Below are 14,871 nucleotides of genomic sequence, written 5' to 3'. Positions count from 1 at the left end.
TTCCCTTCACCCTGTGATTGTGGGTGGCAAATTTGACATGGTTTCTCTGACCTTGACCTCAGGGTGGAAAGCCAGCTGCCACATCTGGCCCTGAGAAGGAGCATGCAGAGGGGTCTTGGGAATGCCTGGTGGAATTCCATTTCTGCCACTCTTTTAAACTTTCAAACAAATTAACATGAACAGAGTGAAAGTTTTCTTCACCTACAAGCAAACGACCACTTTAAGAAAGAACTGGGATCCACTGTATTCCAATAAAATCCTCTGATAAATGTTATACCTTCAGAAGGTATAAGGTATAATAAGCCACATTTGCAGGGTACCCACAGTAATATAGCTCTGTCTGACCAAAATTGGTTTTGGACCAAGCAGTTGCTCCTACCAGTACAAATGTAATCAAATCGCTTGTCTCGTAGCCATCTAACAGTCGTGTATGTGTTTACATATTCCGAGAAGTCATCCATTATTAAAATGAATAGCTAGATAATGTCTAGCTAGGTTTATTTCCTAGCTACTCAGGGTCATTTGCCAAGGTTGCGTTTTAAAGTTCTACCCAAGGGCAGTTGGAGAATGGTCCATAGATACATATCAAAATTTTAGATAAACATGGAAGCAGCCTCCCAGCTCCAGGGTGCCTGGTTCAAGCCTGAGCTCGGGTTGCTGTCTGTGTGGAGCTGAGCATGTTCTCTTTGTGTCTGTGTGGGCTTCTTCCAGGTTCTCTGGTTTCCTCCAAGTATGTGACTGAATTGCCAACTCTGAACTGATTAACTGGCATTACATCCAAGGTGTCCTGTGTCAAACCCACTGTGAAACCCAGGACAGGCTCAGAAGATAGGAATTCAAGCAGAATAAAATGCAAGTTCTGTATATAAATATACATTTTATTAATATGTTTCACTTTTGCATTGACCGTATATAATTTGTAAAAAAAAAAAGTAACTCCACACTGTTGGTGTTTCCCATGTTGGTGTTTTTTTCTCACAGAAATAACCATTACCCCGGGATCAAGATGTTCTGTAATGTTGCGTAACATCTGCAGAACAAAAAACAAAAAGTAAAAAAAAAAAAAAAACACAAAGAACTGCCTCAAGCTCAGCTCTCACACCAGATTTGCCAGGGCGCAAAAATGTACAAACAAAGTTCGGGTGCATGAAAAGCAGCTCACTTGGGACCTCCCACTTCCAGAAAGGAATTCCTTCTACGGGGATCTTAAAGGGATGGGAGGGAAAGGGAAGGAGTAGGACTGGGGCAGCCCTCTTCCCTGCTACAACCACCAACATCCATTCATCCATCCTTCCTTCTATTCATCCATCCATCCATCCGTTCAGTCGGCGAGCGTCCTGCCAACAGCTTGCAGTCATTAGTGCTGGATCCTGCAGTGACCTTACGTGCCGCCAGCCTCGCACCTTCAAAGTCCCGGAGAGGACTAATGCACAGCCAGTCACCCATATTTCCTTAATACTCAAATCTCCAGCCAAAGATGGAGGGAAAGGGAGGGGGTGGCGGAGTGTGCCAGAGAGAGATAAGGAAGGAAAACAAACATGCAGGCAGCGGGAAGTGCTTTTGCTTCCCTCACTCTGGGGTTATCGCAGTAGAAGGGAACGAAGCCGCAAAGGGGTTCGCCCTGCAGAGGAGGGAGAGAGGGTACTCCGATTTTATCTCACAGGTTGTTGGCAGAGCTCTCTTTTTCGTGTGCTGTGTCACAATCGCTGGGTCTCGGCTGAGCTCAGCTGAGTCATTCTGAGCACACAACAAGACTATGGAAGTGAGTGTGAATGCACATGAACAAATCTTTTTAACATCTTTGGAATTTGGGATCTTTAGGATTAATGCCCCTGAAAAATAAATTAGTGGTTTCAACGATTTTGTACCTATCTCTTAGGGTTATGAACACTGCTATGATACTATAAATATATGACATATTCTAACTGTATTGTTATTATTATGAGGACTGCAAAGTTGCAATGATAGCCTCTCTGGAACCATATATGCCCCTCCTCAAAGGGGTGGGTCTTGCTCTAAGCTAGCTGCTCATGAGCAAGGGAACATCATTTATCTATTTGTCTTGTTGGTCTTGTTATCTATTTGTCTATGTTGTCTTATTGGCCTGTTTCATTGACAAAAAAAAAGTGGAGTTTGTTCGTTTGGAAGTTGAATGAGATGGCAGTTTTCAAATAAATGTTTTACCAATGCTGGAATATGTCACTTCCTCAGACTTCCTTATATTTGATGAGGTATTCTATATTTAGAATGCTACTGGCTGTAGGGTAAGTCAGTGAACAGAGTGTCATTCTGACTTCTTGTTTCAGAAGGACACGACTTTAATCCACAGGACATGTTGTTGTTTTTTCCTGTAATGGCGTCCTATATGATGTCGAACAACAAGGACAACCGTGCCTAACCGCAAACATCATGTTACTGCATTAATTCATTACTTCTGAGTACTGTGATGTCCTTGGTGGTCACACAGACAGCTGTGAGCATGATATATATTCTTTTACAAAGCATACATTCCTTACACAAGTTAATGATTATCATCAACATATGGAAACAATGCAAGATCAAATATTCAGCTTCCCAATAAACATAAGGGTCACAAAGACAACATTTGTCATCAACTTTCAATACTTATTTATTCTCCAGGACATGATGCAAACATCTGCTTTCCAGTTGAATCCAAGGTGGCATGCTCACTGCTCTTTCAAATCAAAGATCGCAAGGCATAACAAATAGTCATATAGTATCTCGGTCGCTATCTCAACAAAACACTTTAAGGAATGGTTAGGTGGAAAGCGGAGGTGCAAGCGAGGTTAAGTGCAATTCAAAGTCAGACTGACTCTTATCTTTGCACTAATGCATGCAGTCATTGCTCTGAAGGGAAATGTGTGTATAGGCTTTCCTGAGTAATGAATAAACTGACAATGAGAACCAAATAAAAACCAGTTGGATTGACTGTGCAGTAGCCAAGGACAGTAATTACACCAATTAAGGCAATCCCTCATCCCTTTTCCTTCATCTGCTCATGTTGACATTCCCCACTGGTGGACCATCAATCGAATTATGATTAGTTATTTCAGAGCAATTTTTCTGTATCCTTTCCCCAAATCCCGGTACAGTATTTTTGTTTTCTTTTTTTGTAAAAATCCACCTGAAATATTTGCTTCAAGCACTGCCAGAACAGGATGCCTGACTTCTGAACTAGGCTTTGGATGGGGAAGCCAGGTGATCCGCTTATCATTGCAGCCTTGGGAGACAGATTTCCTGAAGATCAGATGGCAAGATGGCAGCTCTGAGCTCTGAGGATCATGTTGTTTTTCTAATACAAGGAAAATCCCACAGGGTTAGGGCCTGTTTTCCGCAATAAACTTTGTTTTGGGCTGTTAGTAGAGCAGTGTGGGCATTAACACTTTGATGTTGGAAAACTCCTGGCTTGGCACTGGACAGCGAGGATGTGTGGATTTTTTTTACTTAAAAGGTTTTTTTCTCTTTACACAGATGTTTTTGTCCTTTGGGTCCAAAAAGCAATGCACAACTTGAGTTGATATTTTCTGGTAGTTGTCAATGGCAGGGTTGATAAACTCACCTGACAAACCCTCCCATTTTTGCTTCTGATACATGTTAAATGATGACTCCATTCTTATCTTGCTTTTCCAACTCTGTGATGCACTACAGAGAAGAGTGGCGTACCAGACGCTTGGCTAATAGTTGCAGAGCAATTGAACCTTCTGTCAACACTTGTGAGCTTGTCTGGCACTCACTCAACTCTCGCTGAGATCTCTGTCTGCTCAATGACGTAGGCAGGACATAGCGAACCCTCCAAAAAGCGTCCTCTAATAGAGTCAGGCTTAATGAATCATCGCTGCCTGTGTCCTCACAGTTGTAGCTTTGCCAAAAGTTCAAACTGCTCCTGAGGTAAGAAATATGGCAAGAGAGCAGGAGATGGATGAGACTGAAGAAGGAAAGGTTATTGCCTGAAGAAGTGAGTGTGTCAGCAGCAACCATAAAGCCTCTGTAGTGTTTACAGAGCTGTTAATGAGAGGCCAAGCTTGAGGATGACCATGTAGTCCAGCGTCAAGGGGGCTCACAGAGGGAGAATGAGCAAAGGTGAGAGTTATAAGGGAGATAAGAGGAACAGGGAGGACTAACACCTCGCCATGGTGGCTGATAAATCTTCCACACCCTTAAATGCACAGATGGAAATGCTATGTCATCAGTCAACTAGCTGAGATCGGTTTAAATGGCCTTGAGCAAAAACAAGAAGACTTTGAAGTTAGCCATGAATGAGTTACCCCTTCCAATGGGTTACCCATTTATGGGTCATTTGAAGACAAAACCAAATCTGGTCATGATCTGAGCAATCTGAGAAATCGATGTCAGGAACATGAACCTTCGGCTCTCCATCTGGAACCGAGATGCAACTTCAGGAGAAGGTCCGTGCTTCCTGCAGGTTTTAAAGGCCATCAGACGCAGCAGGGTTCACAAAAAGACTTCCTTGTGTATTGGTCTGCTCTGGAAAAGCCTGCCATCCCGCCGGAGGGCTCGGGTAATTGCCCAACAAACAGCAGCCTTCTGGAGTAGGCATGAGGTACAATGGCCAAAATGACGCAACCATGGAAAAGCGAGGGTCTGTGGGTTCGTCCTGCATTTAAGACCGCATTTATCTGTTCTTTTCAGCTCCAATGACGGCCCTTTTTTTCCAGCATTTGTCTGAAGCCGACCAGAATTGTCTGCTGCTCCAGCAAAAGAATGAACGTACTGGACTGGATAACATCTTATTATTAGACACTTGGGTTACCGCTAATGGTTTGCAACTCTTACGAGAACTAAACACGTCTGCGTTGGTGCTTTTAAAGGTTTCAGTGAATCATATACTGGCGTATTGGCAGCATACATGCTACGTATTGGCAGGACATAGAATAATAATGGATCACTCCTTTAGGGAGGGAAAATATTCCAATGTAAACTTAATATAATCACTCAAGTCAATTCAAATCATATTCCTGTCACTATAAACAGATGAGGCTGTCTGCTACACAGGATTTAAGTCTAGTTGCACTCGTCAGTGAGTATTCACTGTTCTTTTTCCACCAACAACAGGTTTTAATGCGTGTCCAGAACTACTGGCCCTACGAACAGTAAAACCAAAAGATTTTCGTTTAACCCTCAAATGTCTATGCCTGTTTTTGTCTATTTGAAATACTTTGGTTTAACAGCCAATAAATCCTGCATTTGTACTGTATGCTCGTAGGCTCCATGAGTATATATGCCTTCATAATATCAACTTACATAAGGAAGGGTTGAAACATGCCATGGCATGCTGCTAGATGAAAATAATCAATGATGCTGCGGTATGTGATGAGGCCTGGTGCCAAGCAGTTACCATTCCTGAAGATGATTATTTTCCAATAAGTGTGTCTTCTTATATAACAGCAATTTGCCAACTCTTAAATTTTCTAAAAAATGATTCAAGCATGACAGTTTATAGATATTTACACGTGGAACCTCCAGGAAACAACTTAGTTCTTGTTCCTCCTCATTTTAAACAGACAATGTGGTGTATATATTTTAGGATTGGTCTAGATTTCATTAGAAAGCTGTGAGCCTGAGGTTTGTAGTATTTTTTATTGCTAAACTGTGTATCTATGGCTTTAATTGCAATTGTGAATTCTTTCCCATTAAGCTAAGGAGCTCTGTGTCCTGCAATTTAAAGTATGTCCAGACGTCCAATGATTCGGCCGAATAATTTGGTCAGTCTATTGAAGATTGTGTCTTACAGGTTGTGTAACAATTTCTAAATGGTGTAAGACATGTGAGACATGAAAGATCATTCCCAAATTGTTACACAATGTTGTAAGACATGATCTTTCATTGATTAGCCAAATTATGGCCACTACTGCAGACTTCCAGAAACTCATAAGCAGGTCTTCAGCTGGTACCCACAAGACCTTTTGTAATCTTTTCACCATCGTTAATGAATAATAATAAAGAAATTTTATGAAAATGAATGTTGGTGTTACCTTTTTAGTCTTGACAGTAGACCGGCAGCAGTCTCCTCCATCGTAGTTGCAATACTCTCTGTTGTTCATAGCATCGCAATAATTGTCACCTTGAAAAGGCTGAATAGGAGGGAAAAAAAGGAAGCTGATTATTATTTAAGACAGAGAAAAAAAAATCTCCAGATTATAAGCCTGGCACACGGATTACAGTGCTATATATTTTAAAAGCACTATGCAAACTCCTGAAAAGGATGTTACCATTTAATCTGAAATGCATTACTGCCAGCTGTGGAAGTCTCATTTACGTCTACGCTACGTCAGAAACAAGCAAATGTAAAAAGTGTTCTGGGAAACCGGCCAAGCTACAGCCCTGTCTGAGAGGTAAGAGTAATCAGACCTTGGCTAAAATACTTCAGAGCAGAAAGGTGTTAAATTTACACCTAATTAAATTCGGTAGCTAATCGTCTAAAATAAGATGTTATATAGAGTAAATTATTTAGTACTTCTGTGATTTAATGCAGTTACTTTAAACCAGGACAGTGTTGACTGATCAAATGGTGTTAATAATGAAGGACTCATTCGAATGCATCATCGTTTCTATAGTAACCATTCGTTCGTAAGAACTTGCATGTCAGATGTGAAAACGTTTTCTGTTCGGAGATTGTTTTAATGTTTATGGAAGGAGTCTCAAGTGTCAGAGAAAAGGTTTTAGGACTCTTTAACCCTTTTTTACCAGTACACTGGTGCTCCAGTCCATCAGAGGACTGGAAATGGACTTTTAGGATCGGTATAATCAGTTTTCAATCAGTCTGATCTAAAATGAGTCAGGATTCTGTTGGCTTTCAGTGTGTTTTAGACGTGTGTTTTTCCCTCTGTTGGATAACCTTTCATAGAATTTTACAAGTTGAAGATCAAATTTGAGCTGATTTGATTTTTAGATGAACAAGCACTTGGAGCATCTCAGGGAGCAGAAATGGGTTTGATATCAACATTTACTTTGAAGATACAAACATTTGTGTGGAAGGAAAAGTACTGTTTTTTGTTTTATTGGAACTTTTCTATGAATATATCACCCCTGGAAGGCTAGGGAAAATCCTTCTGAAACACTACAAATTCTTAAAGTCCTGAGTGTGTACTTTCATATTAACCTCCACTGTGGAGTGAGACATGACAAAGACGTTCAGTCATCAACATGGACACAACCAAACCATTTTGAAGATCATACCTCACAACCTTTGATGCAGTGGAGGATCTCGGGATGAGGGTACCATTTCAGACCCATGGTGCATGTTATATGCTGTGGGTAGAAAGGAAAAGAAGAATTTAGGCATATAGGCCAGTGTTTGTTTGTCACATGACAACTAGAATAACAACGTGAGCAAAAATTCAGGTCACTCGATGCCGAACTGTCGGAAAGATGAAACTCAGAACAACTTCTTCCCATTTTGAGAAACTTGGCAAACTTCCAAATCCAACACCTTGGGAAAGTTGATCTTCATAACATAGATCATTTGATTCGACAGAGCATGTTAAACGATCGCTTCCTGTGCTCGCACCCCGGAGCCATCGCGGGCCATTAAGGCAGCTGTCACGGCGACGTATTCAATAGCGAGAGGTGTGGCAACAGGTTTGTCGTTTTACGACGTCGGTGGGAAACTTCAAATGGTTTCCAAAAGCAGAGTGCTAATTACGAGCCGTTACAAGTCGAAAACAGTGTATCCTTTGTCGAGAAGCCAGTTATGTCAAGTTTTTTTAGGTTTTTTTAAATTTATTTTAATGGCACTGGTTAGTGTAGAAACAGTTTCACTCAATGCACAATGAGTTTAATTGTACAACAAGATGCAATGGGAATGCTGGTTATTTTGGTTCTGGAATGGATAATGGTTTGTGTGTGTTTGTAAGTGTGTGTGGGTGTGTGTGTCACCCCCAGACCACTTAAGCACCATCGATTCAGGCTCCTCTTTCCCCAGCTATCCAGCTCCACCAGCCCCATACACACACTGGATCAATTTCACCAATCAATCAGCAGCGTGTCATTTCATTTCAGCACAAAACAGTCGGGATATTAAAGATAACAATAAAAAAATTACACAACAGCAAGAGGAAGAGAGTAATGAAATGATTTAGCACAAGCATGAGAGATATTAGCATGAAAGCTATACCCAGAGGTCAGCTAGGCTTCTGTTATTGGCTAGATTTATGTCAGTTATACAATTATACCTCAAACACACACACACACACACATACAGAGCCTCCTCACTTTTCTCTCTCGCTTACCCGCCCCTGCAAACTAAGGTATTTTACATTTCCTAGCAGTCAGCAAATCAATGGAAAAGAAAAAAGGTGGGGAACAAATGATCAGAGGACAGATGAGTACAGAAAACATTTCAGCCTTTGAAGACTGCTGGGAGTGATGGGAAATCGATAACACACACACACACACACACACACACACAGAGTACAAGGAGCACTTTGGGTCACAGTGTGTCAGATTAAAATGACATGACTTTTGGAATCGTCAATCTTTTTTTTTCCACAAATAAACTACCTATAATATTTCTAGTCTTAAACTAGAACTTAGAACTAGAACTAGAACAACTGGAGCTACATGTCATTTTATGTGAGCATGCTAACTCAAGTGAAAATCCATTAACTCACGTTGTATTTAAATTGTTTCCTTAAAATCTTTTTTTATTCTTCACCCAATAATTGTACAAAAATTGTTAAAAGTTTTTCTCTGATTTAAAAATCTCTCAATTTTTATACAGCTAGCCAACGATCAAGCTAAAAAATGGAATGGAGAATAAACCTCGCCTCACTCGCATTTAGCTAGTGTGTAATCTGTTTTTGTTAGTGAGCTAGCTAGCTTGTCAAAGTTAACCAGCTAGCTCACTAGCTGAAGAAACAGTTACATATGTTACATATAAACACCATGCTGAGAAATCAGTATCCAAGCAAGCTAACATCCAAAAGATAGCTAGCTATCGGAGATACAGGTTTTGTAGCAGGGGAAAGGTTTTTACTGCTCAATTTATTTAGTGCTTCTCGTAGTGTTTTTGCTGTAGCTAAGACCTAAAAGACAGGAAGTCCAAGCAGCTTGCTTGCTTGTGCTTTGTGAATTTTTCTAAACTGATCTGTGTTCTGTCTGTGGATTTTTCTGAGCTGATCTGTGGATCTCTGTGTGGGTTTTCTGATCTGATCTGTATTCTCTGTGTGGATCTCTATGTCGATTTTTCTGGTCTATGTCCTCTGTGTGGAATTATCTGGTCTGTGTTCTCTGTGTGGATGTTTCTGATCTGATCTATGTTCTCTGTGTGGATTTCTCTGGTCTGATCTGTGTTCTCTGTGTGGATGTTTCTGATCTGATCTATGTTCTCTGTGTGGATTTCTCTGGTCTGATCTGTGTTCTCTGTGTGGATTTCTCCGATCTGATCTATGTTCTCTGTGTGGATTTTTCTGGTCTGATCTGTGTTCTCTGTGTGGATTTTTCTGATCTGTGTTCTCTGTGTGGATTTTTCTGGTCTGGTCTGTGGATCTCTGTGTGGATTTCTCCGATCTGATCTGTCTTCTCTGTGTGGATTTCTCTGGTCTGATCTGTGTTCTCTGTGTGGATTTTCTCTGGTCTGATCTGTGTTCTCTGTGTGGATTTCTCTGGTCTGATCTGTGTTCTCTGTGTGGATTTCTCTGGTCTGATCTGTGTTCTCTGTGTGGATGTTTCTGATCTGATCCATGTTCTCTGTGTGGATTTCTCTGGTCTGATCTGTGTTCTCTGTGTGGATGTTTCTGATCTGATCTATGTTCTCTGTGTGGATTTTTTCTGGTCTGATCTGTGTTCTCTGTGTGGATTATTCTGGTCTGATCTGTGTTCTCTGTGTGGATTATTCTGGTCTGATCTGTGTTCTCTGTGTGGATTATTCTGGTCTGATCTGTCTTCTCTGTGTGGATTTCTCTGGTCTGATCTGTGTTCTCTGTGTGGATTATTCTGGTCTGATCTGTCTTCTCTGTGTGGATTTCTCTGGTCTGATCTGTGTTCTCTGTGTGGATTTTTTCTGGTCTGATCTGTGTTCTCTGTGTGGATTTTTTTTGGTCTGATCTATATTCTCTGTGTGGATTATTCTGGTCTGATCTGTGTTCTCTGTGTGGATTATTCTGGTCTGATCTGTGTTCTCTGTGTGGATTATTCTGGTCTGATCTGTGTTCTCTGTGTGGATTATTCTGGTCTGATCTGTGTTCTCTGTGTGGATTATTCTGGTCTGATCTGTGTTCTCTGTGTGGATTATTCTGGTCTGATCTGTGTTCTCTGTGTGGATTATTCTGGTCTGATCTGTGTTCTCTGTGTGGATTATTCTGGTCTGATCTGTGTTCTCTGTGCAGATTTTATTACGGGTTGGGTTTGGATTCCTGATCCAATACGCACAAGCACAAGTTATCAATGCTCTCTCCAGCCTTAGACATGCATGACATCATCCCTTTACACATCTCCACGTCTGGAAATCCAATCAGCTGGAGCACTCGACCTTCTGTTTAAGCCCCTGCTCTTCTCTGTAGCCCTGCTATCAAATTTAGCTCATTCCCCCTTTAATAAAAACTTGGGGCTATTAATTAGAGGTTAATATTAGCCCTTCCTTCCAGCAGAGCCAGCATGAACAATCATGTCTCTCTCTCTCTCTCTCTCTCTCTCTCTCTCTCTCTATCTGCTTGTTATTACCTGCGTTTCTTCAGCAGTGTGCCCTAATATATGAGAAAGCTAATATATAAGAAAAAGAGTAAACTGAGTAATTTGTCTTGATTACTGATTAGCAATTTGCAGTTAAAATGAAGCCAGGCTATAGTTTAGGATTCATAGCCAACATCTATTAAGCTAACCTACATAGCTAGCTTATATTTAAAGACAAAAATTCCACAGCTAAATTATGCAGCTAACTCACCAGATTGTCTATGCATGCAGTTTATATACATACAAATAATAATAATATTAAAAAAGTTAGGCTAGCAACAGATTGGATAGTTAGCGTCTGTTTGCTAAAGGAAGTCAGCTCCACTGAGCAGAGTGTGTCCTTGCAGGGAGTTACGAGGAACAGGTGTTGTGGAATTCAGACGCTATCGATCGACACTGGTGCGGCGAGGGTGGCGAGATGCAGAAAGAAACGAAGCGGCGATCGATCTCACCTCAGCTCAACGCCCCGGCCCGCTTCGGCGGCATCGATTTCGGGCTCCTCTTCCCCTAGCATCCCAGCTCCACCACCCACCCCGACACACAACCGGATCAATTTCAACCAATCAATCATCGACGTGTCATTTCATTTCTCCAGCAGCTGACTCAACATTCCCATCACTAAGAAATATGAGAAACGCCAACAATAACGGGGAGCACAACAATAACAACAATAACATTAATAATTATAAAGAAAGAAATATCTCTTGTCTTTTCTCCCTGGACGTCTGGATATTAGATTTTACACGCAGAGACAAACAGCTTTAATGAATTCCGCTGATTAGATCTCGTTTGCGCAACGCTAAATAGCTGCCAGGTTTCTCAGCCATTGCGACTCCAACGCCATGTCATGCTACGATGCCGCTTTTATGGTCTTGTCGGCGTTGGGGTCGGAAGACATCTGAGGGCCCGGTGTTTATACAGACAGGTGAAAAGCAACGGCGCAGCCTTTCAGTTCGCCCACAGCCAGTTTCAACAATCAGCACTGAATCAATATAATACTTTTGACAGTTAAATACGTCTCAAGCTGTTCTATTAGCGCCTGTAATAGGGTCGTTCTTAAAATTATTGTGATTGCCGACGTCTTTTTAACTTTTACGACTTGGCCTCCGCCTCGTTGCGGTTGAAACAAGTTCAGAGATTACTGTAATCGTACCGTTTTTCTAATGTCAGGCAACCGGGAATGCTGGTGCATGCCTGACTGGGGATCTAATGAGTATGACGTTCAGTGAAAATGCTGTACATATCACACACACACACACACACACACACACACAAACACAGAGGTTAGGTTAGGGACTAGCGATCTCATGTCATTTCTACTTTATTTCCTCATTATTGCCTCTAATGATTTTTTTAATGATACTATTCCCAACCTGTTCATTTCTTTTAAATCGTGTATTCATAACGCATTATAACATGCACATATAACATAATACCTTCTGAATGCTCGTAAGTAGAAGTCATGACACTTTAAAAAGTATACATGGATGAACTCATGCTCTCATGATACTCCATGCTGTTCATAAGATCAGTTATAATGCATTATAACAGGCTCTGGGGTAGTTTGCATACTGTGTAACTACATTGCATGACATAAATGCATGCATAATGCATCATGAATACAGGATTCACAGGAATTTTTATTATTATTATTATTGTTGTTGTTGCTGCTGTTGTTCTTCTTCTTGTTATTATTTTAAACTTTTATTTGCTTGAACACTCCAGGGCCAACTAAGGAATCCCTGAAATAGCTGTTCTGTATGCTATATAAGTTATAATGCATTATGACAACAGGATTTATAGGAATGATGAGTGATCATTTCTAACCCTCCAGGTTGTTTCTAACACATAAAACACATAAGATATAATGTAGGCTACATGATGCTACATAGATGCTTTTATTGCCCTAAGCGCTAATTTCCAAGTGACCCCCCATCTCTAGAGATATGGAGAGAGAGTGCAACATTCTCCCACAGCCGCCTCAGAGGAAACATTCTTTTGTGAAGTGCGTCTATGGCACTGTGTGTGTGTGTGTGTGTGTGTGCGTGTGTGTGTGTGCTGTCCAGGGCAACAGAAGAAAACACACCGTTACTTTGGGTGGGTTCATCCAGTGGTGCTCCAGAATACTGCTAGCTGTCATGTTGTCAGGCAGGATGACCACATCGCTGTTCATGTCCCTGCATGAAAGCTCACACTCTGCTCCTATATGTGTGTGTGAGGGGGAGCGAGAGAGAGAGAGGCAGACAGAGAGAAAGGGAGGAGAGCAAAATAATGTAAACAGTTCCTGTTAGTTCCAAAAAATATTGGCACCCCTTGTGTAAATGAATAGCAGTGAGTGAGTGAGGTTAATCTATATAGTTCATGGTGTGGATATAAACAGAATTTGTTTGTTTGTTTTTCAAGTTTATTTGTAACATATTTACTGAGCCTGCTGAGACTACTGCTCTCTGTAAGGTGACCTCTGATCACTCCATGATCTCTAAACTCTCTCTAGAGCAGGGCTTAACCTCCTGGCAGAGGCAACCAGATTTTAATCTGAAACATCTGTATAATTTCTATAATTCATTTAATTGTTATTCAATATTCATAAAAGTCCATCAAAGTAGATGGTTTCGGAGCTTAAACTAATTGTATTTACAGTTTTTTAATAAATAAGGTGCTTTATTGAGACTTGGATCTGAATCCTAAGCACATCAGACTACATCTAGACCATTAATTGCTCTTTTATTATTATGATTATTATTATTATTAGTAGTAGTAGTAGTAGTAGTATCATCATTATTATTATTATTATTATTATTATTATTATTATTATTAGTAGTAGTAGTAGTAGTAGTAGTATCATTATTATTATTATTATTATTATTATTATCATCATTATTATTATTATTATTAATATTATTATTATTATTATTATGGGATTAATACTACTGCTTAATTAAATAAATTACTCACTTGTCTATCAATCAATGGCTTAGTCTTAACCTCCTGGCAGTTCAAAGTTTTATAATAAAATGTCCTGATATTTACAAAATTTATTAAATCAATTTCCATTATTCTGAAAAGTCTTTCAAAACAGTTTTTTTTAATTATTTTGTTTAAACATACAGATAAGTCTTCTCATTTAACTATGATGCATTGCACATAATTCATAACTCCAGTTGTAGTTCCACTGAGACTTTATTTTTTGCCAACCTCCATTTTTTCTTAATGAAATCCTTATGTACTGTAACTAATTTTCAAAAACTATCCTCTGCCAGTCCTGCTTGGACTTTGAAACTTTTTCTAGTTAACTGGACACTCCGTCCATGTTCTCACATTCGTCTGTGAATCATCTGTTATCTCTGTCTTAATTTCAACTGTGCTTTGCCTAGTGTAATTCCTCTGTATCAAAAAAAAGGAGGATGTGTTTAATGTGTTTAATGTGTTGAGCCTAGACACTTTCTTTAGGATGTTTTTCCACATTTGTCACCTCTGGCTTAATCTAAGACGTTAACTCTTGATAAGAAATAAATTTGTCATTAACCAAAGTGCATATGATTCATTAAGCGTGACTCGGATGCGAGTGCCCACCTATGGCGTGTCCTTTCTTACAGCTGAGCCGGATTCCTGCGTTCAAGTTCCTCGGTAAAGCACACTGACCCTTTACTTGGGGACAGACCTGGAAAGATCCCGTCCAGTTTCCATCCTTCCTGCAGCGGATCATGTTGGTATGCGGACCCTGCTGTGGAGACAGCAGATGCATCGTATCACCCATCGAACTGACAAATCACTCTGAATTCTCAGACCTTTTAATGCGGTGCAATTAAAAAGAGGCTTAATTGAATCATACTGGCGGAATGTTTTTTAGGTGCGTGTGATATGTACTTGAAAACATTCAGGATTACATCTGGTGCAACACTTGATTTTGTTTGTGCCATGCTGCAAATTCCACCATGAGGTCATCGGACATCAAAGGGGTGTTGCGAGAGATGTTGCTGGCAAGGTCAGTCATCCAGCAGCCTGTGTTTCGGCTTGCGTGCTTGTGTGTGTGTGAGCGTGTGTGTGTGTGAGTGACGAGGACATACGCTCAATCATTTTCCCGTTCTAGGTTCTCAAACCAGAACTCTTCACTCATTCATTTAAATTAAACCAGATGGGGAATGGCTGGGAGAGACACAC

At 40.4% G+C, this 14,871-nt stretch overlaps 1 protein-coding gene across 2 annotated transcripts in view; it reads right to left on the bottom strand.

Moving 5' to 3' along the window:
- The window catches only part of pappaa (pregnancy-associated plasma protein A, pappalysin 1a), an 85,342-nt gene that overhangs the window by 4,646 nt on the left and 65,825 nt on the right, over window positions 1-14,871 (bottom strand). Inside the window, exons 19-22 of one of the 2 annotated variants that reach the window (XM_058382963.1) lie at window positions 14,284-14,434; window positions 12,797-12,912; window positions 7,219-7,290; window positions 6,015-6,113 (exon numbers count right to left, since the gene is read on the bottom strand). In XM_058382963.1, the coding sequence (XP_058238946.1) occupies window positions 6,015-6,113; window positions 7,219-7,290; window positions 12,797-12,912; window positions 14,284-14,434 (438 nt within the window). The remainder of the gene's footprint in view (window positions 1-6,014; window positions 6,114-7,218; window positions 7,291-12,796; window positions 12,913-14,283; window positions 14,435-14,871) is intronic. The other variant, XM_058382964.1, reaches the window with a different exon arrangement.

This window comes from Hemibagrus wyckioides, linkage group LG28 (genome assembly GCF_019097595.1).
Source record: "Hemibagrus wyckioides isolate EC202008001 linkage group LG28, SWU_Hwy_1.0, whole genome shotgun sequence".
Classification (NCBI taxonomy): Eukaryota; Metazoa; Chordata; class Actinopteri; order Siluriformes; family Bagridae; genus Hemibagrus; species Hemibagrus wyckioides.
Note: the sequence above shows the minus strand (reverse complement) of the source record. Positions and strands in the feature narration are given on the sequence as shown.